Source organism: Oncorhynchus gorbuscha, linkage group LG24, assembly GCF_021184085.1.
Source record: "Oncorhynchus gorbuscha isolate QuinsamMale2020 ecotype Even-year linkage group LG24, OgorEven_v1.0, whole genome shotgun sequence".
NCBI classification, from domain to species: Eukaryota; Metazoa; Chordata; class Actinopteri; order Salmoniformes; family Salmonidae; genus Oncorhynchus; species Oncorhynchus gorbuscha.
In genome coordinates this window covers 46,008,290-46,020,079 of record NC_060196.1, presented here as the reverse complement: position 1 = coordinate 46,020,079, position 11,790 = coordinate 46,008,290, and the positions used below count along the sequence as shown (strand labels likewise).

General features: G+C 42.2%; 1 protein-coding gene across 1 annotated transcript in view; it reads right to left on the bottom strand.

Annotated features, from left to right (window-relative positions):
• Nucleotides 1-4,094: 4,094 nt before the first annotated feature.
• LOC124012541 (collagen alpha-2(VIII) chain-like) overlaps nucleotides 4,095-11,790 on the bottom strand; it is a 111,695-nt gene continuing 103,999 nt past the window's right edge. The window contains exon 3 of the mRNA XM_046326287.1: nucleotides 4,095-10,117. Within this exon, the coding sequence (XP_046182243.1) occupies nucleotides 8,211-10,117 (1,907 nt within the window). The 3' untranslated portion in view covers nucleotides 4,095-8,210. The remainder of the gene's footprint in view (nucleotides 10,118-11,790) is intronic.

The following is an 11,790-nucleotide window of genomic DNA, read 5'->3' as shown; positions in this document are numbered from 1 at the left end:
GATCAGTGTTAACAGTGATCTTACTTTCAACACGAAACATGCTTGAAGGAATAAAGAAGCTAACAATGACCTACAGGAAACAGTCAGTGAATTGATATTGTTTCTGATATATTTGATTCTAAGGCCTATTTTAACAATTAGTCAAAGCAATGTTCAGTTAAAAAAACAAAGCAGGTCTTGTACCCAGTTATATCTCAGAGAGATCTATACATATGGTTACTTTACACTTGACAAGTTCATGGCTAAATAGGTCACCTTGTTATGACTCATAAGCAGGAATGAGTAAGCTTACCTGTTACGCTAGTTACTCTTTGACTGATCCGCCCACATTGAGTGAGTGTGAGTTAGCTGCCATGGGCCATTCACCTTTCCAAGGTCATGTATAGCTTGGATACAGCTTTTGTCAAATTAATGTCATGTTTTTTTTGCTAACCCTAACCCTTTTCCTAAGATTAACCTAATTATCATTATCTCCTGCTTAAGTGTTCATTAACCTGCTACCAAAAGTAAACTTTTATAAAGTATGTATGTATCCCTTCTAGAGAAAACCCATTTCCACCCCACAATAAATGGTAGCTAGTAGTAGTCAGTCACTCACTCGTCAAATAGACCGACCAAAACACCTTGACAAAGAAGAGACTTGGGGCATGAATGGCTGATGTGATGCTAGATAGTCATATATGTTCAAGTCAACTTCCTCCCTAAATGCATTTCCTCAAATTCACTAGTCTCTGACTTGTTGATTGAGTGTTTCAGAAACCAAAGAGTATTACATCAATTGCTTTGGCGTGAGTGGAAACTAGCTAGCAAGACATGACCCTCTCTTCCGAGAAGAACCGTGCACTCAAGACCAATGTGATGCGTGCACCTTGGACCAATACAACTATGCCTCAAAAGGCATCAGTTACTCGATTTAGCCACCCTGGTTATCAAATTCGACAGCTTTTACAGTTTACGTTCGCATCCAATCTCGATTCCACATGACATTGATGCCGTTCGCTCAGTTGGGAGTGTGAGGCCTTGGCAACAGGAGACATGTTCATTTGGGTAACGTTATCTTGTTACATCAACGTCTGTAGCTAACGGTTGGACCGAACCAAACGCTGGACATCCAATCCAGACACCAACGTTTACAGTACAACACTGTGTAGCCAGGCTAACCTTAGATTCATGAGAACAGGAACAAGTGCAGGAAGAAGCCAGGTTCAAATTACAATACAGCGGGCTAGCAATTAGCAAGCATGTAAATTGTGTTGGATAACAAGCTTTATTGGTCGGCTAATTCATATCGAAGACAAAAGAGTACACTGACACAAGAAACGGATCCGCATGTCTTGTAAAATAGGCCGCTGTGTGTAACCTTAGCCAACGTTAACTAGCCCCGTTCTCCATCAAGCTAACGTTATATGCATCTACCCTGCTAACGTTATGCTAACTTTAACTATCCGGATGCAAGGCAGTATTGTGGGTCAAACGAGTAAATATTAGCTGGCTAGATTGGATAAAAATGTGTTAGCTATTATTAGTGTAACTAACGTTTAACGTAAACAAACGCGAACATAAAGCTATCAAAGTATAAACAACACCTTGTTTATCAATGACTAACTTGGCTTAAGCTAGATGAAATAACATCACAGTACTGCGTTATAGTAACATAAAATATACTGTATTGCTCGTTCGTTGGCGTGGTTAGCTTGCTTGCTCCCTTACTTTACCTAGTTGTACACAGGAAACGGACAGCTGGCTGGCTAACGAGGTTAGTAACATGTTCACTATGAAATTACTAGTTATCTATACATTATGTGTTTAACTTGACAGACCTTGGTATTTTGCCAACATTATTCGCAGATGTCGTTCTCCAACTCGGCAGTTTCGCCGAATGTTATTTAGCTAGTTAGGAGCTGAGTCAATGGCTGCCATATCCCCGTGTTAGCAGGCTAATGCTAGCTACTGTCTTCCCAAGAAGATTGACCCGCGAACTGTCCAGAAATATATTTTTGACATAATGTATAGCGATACGAGCAAGTCGTTATAAAGTATGTTTTTACTTACAAAGAGCAGGTTGAACATTGAAATCCCGTGACTATACCGGAGAATGTGGATGGAGGGCAGTAACTGCTGTCAGATCTCTTTCTTGTTCCTCTTCAAAAGTGGCGTTCTCTCAGAACTGTTGGGAGGACTTTCAAGGTGGTAGTCGCGTTAGCGTCACTGCCACGCAAAAAGACAAGGGATGACAGCTGAGCTCTACCGAGGGGTGATTTTGAAATAACTTAGAACAACAATAACGAATAAAATGTGCTATTTTTTGCATGTATTACATTGGAGTCCTCGAGAGGTTAGAAATGTTTATTTCAGGTTGGGCAGTAGACAGTCGGCTTATATTTGTAAGTGGATGGATTGTTTATCCTTTCATCATCACCAACCACGAAGTGATGAGCAATACGACTCACGAGGTGGTGAGTCATTTTGGTCCACCTAGTTAGATGACCGAACCCCAGCCAGGTCACCAGTGATACAAGTCTGTATTCTACGTCCACCCATGTTATAATATAACAAACATTAAAGGGATGAGGTAAATCGCTTGTTTTGTGTGATTGGCTATATAAAAGGATCTGACACAGACATGTGTGCCCATATAGCTTACTGACCTCATCCATTAAAAATATACCGTCATGTTATGAATAGAGAACGTGTAATAGTAACTCTATGTGTCATAATTTAAATATCCTCTCTTTTGGTCCACTTTCTCATAGTGGGACATACACACCCCCTAGTGGTTGATTGAACTGTCCCTTTATTATGGGGATTCTTATGAGAAACTAACATCACATTGAACAGGACATTGTTCATGTCATGAAAAGATGTCCGCCTGCTTGTAACTCCACGGAGTTGAGCGCCATCTAGAGTTTTTGAAATGAACCTCCAACTCTTTCGAGTGGCTATGCGGTCTATACTTAAAAAATGTGCTTTCTTAAACAACTACCGTGTAGGCCTACCTAAGTTTGTCGACTGTTGTTGCATGACTTTCTTTTTTGGGGGAAATCCATACTTTTTAATTAGTATTTGGAGACGTATGCCACCGTAAACGGAGATTAAATTAGCACATGCACATTTGCACCAGTCTCAATAGCAACAATGAAGAGGCGACTGCAGGGTGCTGGCCTTCTTGGCAGAGTTCCTCTGTCCAGTGTCTCTGTTATTTTGCCCACCTTAATCTTTTATTTTTATTGGCCAGTCTGAGATATGGCCTTTTCAAAATGGTTTTCTAATGATCAATTAGCATTTTCAAATGATAAACTTGGATTAGCTAATACAATGTGCCATTAGAACACATGGGTGATGGTTGCTGATAATGGGCCTATGTAGATATTCTGTAAAAAAATCTACTGTTTCCAGCTGCAATAGTCATTTACAACATTAACAATGTCTACACTGTATTTCTGATCAATTTGATGTTATTTTAATGGACAAAAAAATTTGATTTTCTCTCAAAAACAAGGACATTTCTAAATAACCCTAAACCTTTGAATGGTAGTATAGGTAGAGAACATTAACAGGACAAGGCTATGTCAATAACTACATATTGACAAAAATGCAGAACAAATCTTATAGTTCTCAAGCTCTCTATGTCAGCAACAGAATAAACCCAAAAAGTAAAGACTAGATAGATTGTTTGGACAGCATAATTAACTAGCTAACCAGCGATCTAGCTGATTTACATAATCTACATTCGCTATAATCAGCTGATAGCCCACCCAACTTTGGCCAAACTGATGTGTCTGTGAACAGTAGTAGCTCTTGCTTCCCATGCGTGATGGATGTGTGTTTTTGTAGAAAACAAGGCCTATGATAATAAAGGGCTATGGGTAGGTGGAGCCCCAGCATATTCATTTAGCAGACAGTCTTTATTATCCAGAGTGACTTCTATAGTTATTTGTATAGTGCATAATGTTCTGTGAGCAGTCTGTGTTGATTCATACCTTGATTTTATACTAAGGCCCAGACAGTAAGCCTACACTACTAATACTCTCTGTCACCAAATAAGGATGTGTTTCAAATGGATATGGAATCTAGAAAAAAAAGCAACACGAATATACAAGAAAGTATTTATTGATGTGGTATCAATACAATCAAGTACTGTACATTTTGTATAAGCAGACCAAAAAAAATCTAGCTAAAAGAGTGCATTTTATACCCAAGTTCTATTGCATAGAGTGCACACAATAGCCATGTACAAGACAAATAATCCTATAGGTTGATACATTGTACATTACACAACAAATTAACAAAAAATCACAAGAAAAATCCTTCACGAACAATGCTAGAATGCTGACTTCATGTTCTAAATGCTCTTAACTCATTCAATGCTGTTACATACCATTTCTACCATGCTTCGGTGGTCGGTTTTGGCATTCCTGTTAAATTATAACAAATGTATAAATACATCTTCATTAATGTCATGTGCAAATGGGAATGACCGTTTGTATCTATCTCCAAACTATAACAAACAAATATCCCTTAAAACCGAAGCAAGGCTTATTAAAGTAGAAACATTTTTTTTATTTTTTTATTTTTATCATTGAATAGAAAACAAGTCAGTTTGTAATCAAGGCAGTACATTGGGAGAAAAATGTTTTTGCACACGCACTGCAAACTCTGCAACCAAGTGACATTGTCTATGACAAAGAATATAAAAAGGAGAGTTATAGTCTAGCCACTCCACTCCAAAACACCATTCCAAATGTCTGAAAGAATGAGGCAATAAAAAGGCAACATACAGTACATAACCAAAACAAGCCTTAAATTGTCACACAACAATAATGACACATAGACTTTGCTTTAGGTATGTTCAGATAATGATGAGAGAAAAGGGGCCACAAACAGACCGGTGAAAGTGCCTCCATTAGACCTACATACATTTAAAATACTGATTGTGAGACTCAAGGTTCTACTCAGTCAAAACCGATGACCATTTCTCCAGGATGTCTAGAACAATTATTCAGGCACAGCAATACAGTATGTTTTGATTAGTCTAATATGCAGAAAATTGTAGCGAAAATCCAACATGCATGATGTTAATTTTTATTAATTTTTTGGGGGGGTGCTGCATACCCATTTTGATTTAATATTGGCCTCAGGTTCTAGTCTGAATAAAGGGTGAACTCTTGGGTATTTGAGAGCTTCTATCTGCATTTTTGTCCAAATTTAGTTATTGACATTTCTGTTAAGTATTTTCTACCTATTTAGTACTCTAAATACTCCAATTTGTGTTGATAAATTCAAATTAATACTAGATCAAAAGTTGTACTGTTGCAGATCTCAAAATCTAGACAAAGGAAAAGAGATGGGTGCTACTAAACATTCTGCTCCTTTCACCATGAATATCAGGGTAAGTCTAAACTTTGTATTCCCACCATTTATAAAAGTGTTTAATATCTCTAAATCTTGAAACATACAATGTGAAATCCCTACATTGAATTTACAATAAGGAAGTGTGATATGCTGTATGATATAACCTTGAGCCCAAGGTTTCTGGAAGATGAAGGACTTTAAGATCGATATTGTCCCGTTCATTCCGTCCCAGATTCTCCCATGTCTACCATCAGTTTGCCGACCAAATTCACAGAATTAATGCACAAAAATACCTTCATTATTTTTTTACCTGCCCAGTGTTAGTCAATAACCCCTTGTTTTAAAAGCATGTTTTTTCCAACAATATAATCATTTTACTTTGCATACATTTCCCCTAACTCTATTGTACGTTTCTCATCTTTGCATGACTGGGCAAAAGCTGGTTGAATCAACATTGTTTCACTTTGAATTAATGTTAGTTGACAACTCAACCAAATGTAAATCAAAACTAGATGTTGAACTGACATCTGTGGCCAGTGGGTATGTAGCCCACTAATTGTACCAATCAGAATTCCTCTCTTCTGTTGTGACATTTCCCAAGCTATGAGGGCCATTTACTTAATCGCCATGAAGACACACACGTCCTATTTGAACCGGATCAAATCTTCAATTCAAACTGGTGGAATATTGACTAGAAGTGCATGCTCCCAAATGACTCAGAAAACACTGTCCATGGTCCATGGTCTCTGAAGTTCATAATTCACCCAGGTGAAGTTTTAACGGATGCGAGTTGAGTGTGTGTGTAGAACAGACAGACACATACACACAGTGAGAAGAGATACAGCCGGAAACACTCACACGGTGGGTGTATCAGTCGCACCCCACAGCCTCATTCCACACAGCACCAGTAAAACTCACATGGCAAACACAATTCTCACCTTTGTCCCACCGTTTCTCCCAGAATAGCAGAGCCATGTTAACTGTTATGCAATCAGGATTTCACAACCACCGGGCCTCTCTCTCTCTCTCTCTCTCTCTCTCTCTCTCTCTCTCTCTCTCTCTCTCTCTCTCTCTCTCTCTCTCTCTCTCTCTCTCTCTCTCTCTCTCTCTCTCTCTCTCTCTCTCTCTCTCTCTCTCTCTCTCTCTCTCTCTCTCTCTCCCTTTACTTATTCATTTGGAGATCCATGCATTCTGATTTCCGAAAGTGCACCCTCTTTCATATTCTGTCAGAAGACATCGGCTAAGAATATCCTGTGGCAATATCAGATGTTCCATCAAACTGAGCAATGGGTAAATCATTTTGGTTGGCGATGTACAGTAACTAAAGATTGTAAAATGAATGATTAACCTTTGTTATGGTGAGGTTTACGGTGGATTGGAAATTGTTACTGTACGCGTATAAACATAAATGAGTTCAACACCATAGCACCATATACTGGGAGGGCTGTGTAAGATGTAGGAGATCATTTGAACTGCACCCTATGCACCCATTTGGTTGGATCTGAACCTTTAAAGGGTTATTCTGTAGAAACAGGTTGGATGGCCTCTAGCCAGTTGTTGATCTGTGAAATGCTGAAAGATTTGTAGTTTGTAGACGGAATGAGGCTTTTCACATGAGCTTTCGCTCAGAATATTCACTCTAAATGTTAATGTGAAAGGCCCCACCCAGGCCATTGATTGCTCGGTCACAGCCTTGGCGTTAGTGGACACAAAACGCAGTGATGTCAATGGTATACTGTATGTGTGGCATAAAGAATGTAATAAAGGGATCTGCAGTGTATGTGATTAATGGGAATAGCCACAGGATGGATCGATGCAGGGAAACATGGCATTGATCCTAATGCATTTGGCCTATTCTTTCTGTCCATTAGCTGACACATATTTATTTATTAATATAATGATTAACATACACATTTATTTATAGATTTATTCAGTTGTCAATTTAATGTGTCCTATATATTTAGAATTCTTTAGGTTACTGGTTTGTATATTGATGCTTTGTCAAAGAGAGATTTGTGTGAATCAGTTGGATACATCAATTACTTATTTTTGATCAAGTAATAGCCACAATCCAAAAGCATCAGCTTCTATTATCAGCACCAATCCGTTCAGCACAAGCCTCTTATAGAGCCAGGAAATTATCACCCAACAGACAACTGGGAGTTGACCGTCAAAACATCAGAGCTTACTGATAAACAACGATCCATCGATCCCTATAGCAGGTCTTTACATTTTTTTAAATGTGAACAGTTTGTTCATTGAATACACTGTTCATACTGTATGTGTAATGGTACATCTTTATGTGAAATATTTATTTAAATAAGCAAGCTCTTGACATAAAATGGAGGACACGCACACGGGAGGAAATGGGAGGTTTTTGTGCAGGAAGTGACTGCAGTCAGGGGAACCAATCGGAGCCCCAGGGTCCGACGATATCATCCTACTGATCAGAGCATTTGAGTAGGATATGCAGTCACATGGGTAGGTCTAATAACTGTTACTTACGCATTACAATGTAAGGCACTTAAAAGTCTGAATCCAATAAACAACAGCAATATTGATGCCAACGGCAAAATAAAAATAATACAATTACGACAATAACAATAATTATAATAATATAAGCAACAACCAAAAAAATAACCAAAAAACCGACATTTGAAAGAAAGAGATAAAAACACAGAGCACAGCATGAAGTATCCTTCTCCTGTTATTGAACTCTTCCTGTCTTTCGTTCACAGAGTCTTTTCTGTCGTTGTTGACGATAACATTCTACAGGTGGTGTTATTCTGTTACGGCTGCAGGTGTTATTATATAGGGACACTAGGGGTTACCCTAGGAGATAGTTGACTAGCAAGGCGTTATGTGGGACAGAGCAGGAACCCTGAGAAGGACGAGTGGATGTATTCGGTGGAGTAGAGCCCGTTAGCCTGGTCCGAGGGCATCTGCATCCACACCTGGTCGTTCTCCTTCAGCTCAAGGACGGCGCTACCAGACGCCTGGTCCATGTAGCCCTTCTTGTACTCGTCGTAGGTGTATGTGGCAGGAACATTGTTTTTGTACAGCGCCACCCACAGATTGAGTCCCTTTACGTGCATGTGGTAGGCAAAGTAGTAGACGCCAGACATGGGGCTGGTGAAGATACCGGTGGCAGGGTTGTAGGCATTCTGCCCGTTGTACAGGGTCCTGTCGAACTTGATGGGCATCCCGGAGGGAGGGAAGGGTGTGGTGAGGATGGCAGTAAATGCTGGTGCCAGGGAGGCAGAGAGCTCTGCACGGCCAAACTGTGGTTTTGGGTTCCTCCCGTTTGGTACCTCGCCTCCACCCAACTCTGAATCCGTTGGCCCAGCCACGATGGTTTGGCCATTTCCTGCAGGGCCAGGGGGCCCGGGTGGCCCAGGTGGGCCTGGGTTGCCATTAAGCCCAGAGTTGCCTGGTTTTCCTTGGGGACCTTGAGGACCAGGAACTCCCTTTTCTCCAAGCATGCCCAGCCCTGGAAGACCAGGCAGCCCAGATTCTCCCTTCAGACCTGGTATACCCTGTGGCCCCATTGGCCCTGAAGGCCCCTGAAGACCAGGGATACCAGACTGGCCTCTTGGTCCTGGAGACCCAACAAACCCAAACTCCCCTTTTGGTCCAGGATTGCCTAAAAGACCTGGGTTTCCTGGCAGGCCTATATGCCCTGCCTCACCTTTGGGCCCTGGTTTTCCGATAGCCCCATTAGGACCCGGCGGGCCTTTGTCTCCAGGAATGCCAGGTTTTCCAGACAGACCACCGGGACCCTGATCCCCTCTGAACCCTGGCAGACCTGGATGACCCTGGGGACCCAACTCTCCCTTCAGGCCGGGCATGCCGTGTTTTCCTGGGAGCCCCATGGGGCCCTGTAATCCTGGTGGTCCTGGGTGTCCGTCTGGACCCATGTCTCCTGGCTGCCCCTCAATCCCATGCTCACCCTTATCCCCAGGTACCCCTGGTCCCCCAGAAAGGCCTGTGTCTCCTTTCAGCCCAGAAAGACCAGGCTTGCCATAGCCAGGAGTTCCAGGAAACCCTGGAGAACCCCTCAGCCCTGGCTCACCTTTAGGCCCAAGTGGACCTGGTCCTCCAGGCAATCCATCATTTCCAGGCTTTCCCAATCCAATGGGTCCTGGCTGGCCTTGCAGCCCTGGATTGCCGGCCTCACCTGGCTCTCCTATTCCTCCTGGGAGCCCCTGATCCCCTTTAGGCCCAGATGGACCAAGAAGCCCGTTCAGTCCTGGTTTGCCCACACCCGGGCTACCAGCTGGCCCTGGTAGGCCCCTAAGCCCGATGGGGCCCCTGGGTCCTGGTATCCCTGGCTTCCCATTGCCATTCTCCCCATTGATTCCACGCTCCCCGGGATTTCCAGGTCCACCTTTCTGTCCTGGTTCTCCACGAGACCCAGGTTGGCCCCTGCCGCCTGGAAGCCCCGGTTTGCCATTCAGAGACAGGCCAGCTGGCCCGGGGAGACCTGGTTGACCTGGAAGTCCTCTGGGACCTGGTTCACCCCTGAGCCCAACCTCACCATTATTCCCGGGCATCCCCTTCATGCCCCCCTTTCCTGGGAGACCTGGAAGTCCAGGCTTCCCAATGCCGGGAAAGCCTGGAGGCCCTTGAGGGCCAGGCTGGCCATTGAAACCTGGTTTTCCCAGTCCTGGTTTTCCCGGAAGTCCTGATGGACCAGATGGGCCTCTGGGTCCAGGTTTTCCTTGTGGCCCTGGCTCGCCCTTTACGTCCATCATGGGTGGCATATCTGTATGAGAAAATGGAAGACATTGTGATTACCTGCTCATCCCCTTTCAAATCATTCATTCAAATCATTCACAAACAAAAAATATGTTGTTGCATCCCAAATTATACCCTATTCCCTATATTCCCACTATTTTTTTTAACAGATCACATACAGTGGGGCAAAAAAGTACTTAGTCAGCCACCAATTGTGCAAGTTCTCCCACTTAAAAAGATGAGAGAGGCCTGTAATTTTCATCATAGGTACACTTCAAGTATGAAAGACAAAATGAGAAAAAAAATCCAGAAAATCACATTGTAGGATTTTTAATGAATTTATTTGCAAATTATGGTGGAAAATAAGTTTTTGGTCAATGACAAAAGTTTATCTCAATACTTTGTTATATACCATTTGTTGGCAATGACAGAGGTCAAATGTTTTCTGTAAGTCTTCACAAGGTTTTCACACACTGTTGCTGGTATTTTGGCCCATTCCTCCATGCAGATCTCCGCTAGAGCAGTGATGTTTTGGAGCTGTTGCTGGGCAGCATGGACTTTCAACTCCCTCCAAAGATTTTCTATGTGGTTGAGATCTGGAGACTGGCTAGGCCACTCCAGGACCTTGAAATGCTTCTTACGAAGCCACTCCTTCGTTGCCCGGGTGGTGTGTTTGGGATCATTGTCATGCTGAAAGATTCAACCACGTTTCATGTTCAATGCCCTTGCTGATGGTAGGCTTTGTTACTTTAGTCCCAGCTCTCTGCAGGTCATTCACTAGGTCCCCCCTTGTGGTTCTGGGATTTTTGTGATCATTTTGACTCCACGGGGTGAGGTCTTGCGTGGAGCCCCAGATCGAGGGAGATTATCAGTGGTCTTGTAAGTCTTACATTTCCTAATAATTGCTCCCACAGTTGATTTCTTCAAACCAAGCTGCTTACCTGTTGCAGATTCAGTCTTCCCAGCCTGGTGCAGGTCTACAATTTTGTTTCTGGTGTCCTTTGACAGCTCTTTGGTCTTGGCCATAGTGGAGTTTGGAGTGTGACTGTTTGATGTTGTGGACAGGTGTCTTTTATACTGATAACAAGTTCAAAGAGGTGCCATTAATACAGGTAACGAGTGGAGGACAGAGGAGCCTCTTAAAGAAGAAGTTACAGGTCTGTGAGAGCCAGAAATCTTGATTGTTTGTAGGTGACCAAATACTTATTTTCCACCATAATTTGCAAATTAATTCATTAAAAATCATACAATGTTATGATCCTGCAGCAACAAGAAATGTGAATTTTTAATTTTTAATTAATGGATATTGTTGTAGAAGTTGACATTTCTAAGTGAAAATTACAAACTTCAGAAGTCTTTTTAAAACTCAAATACACTACAAGTTTTACATGTCCTGCATTGAAGGAAAGTTATCCTGCAACTGGGGGATCAAATGAAGTATGGTTCTACTGTACATGAGTGGCAGTGTGTATCCGCTCTGCCAAATTCTTGTCATTGTCTAGTTAGGCTTGCTTAGGAACGGCAATGATGTAGTGAATTTAGAGACAGTCCAGGACCCAGGTTAGGTCTTCGTTTAGTGGGCTGGCAAGTAGCCTAGTGGTTAGAGCATTGGACTAGTAACTGAAAGGTTGCAAGATTTAATCCCCGAGCTGACAAGGTAAAAATCTGTCAATCTGTCCCTGAACAAGCAGTTAACCCACT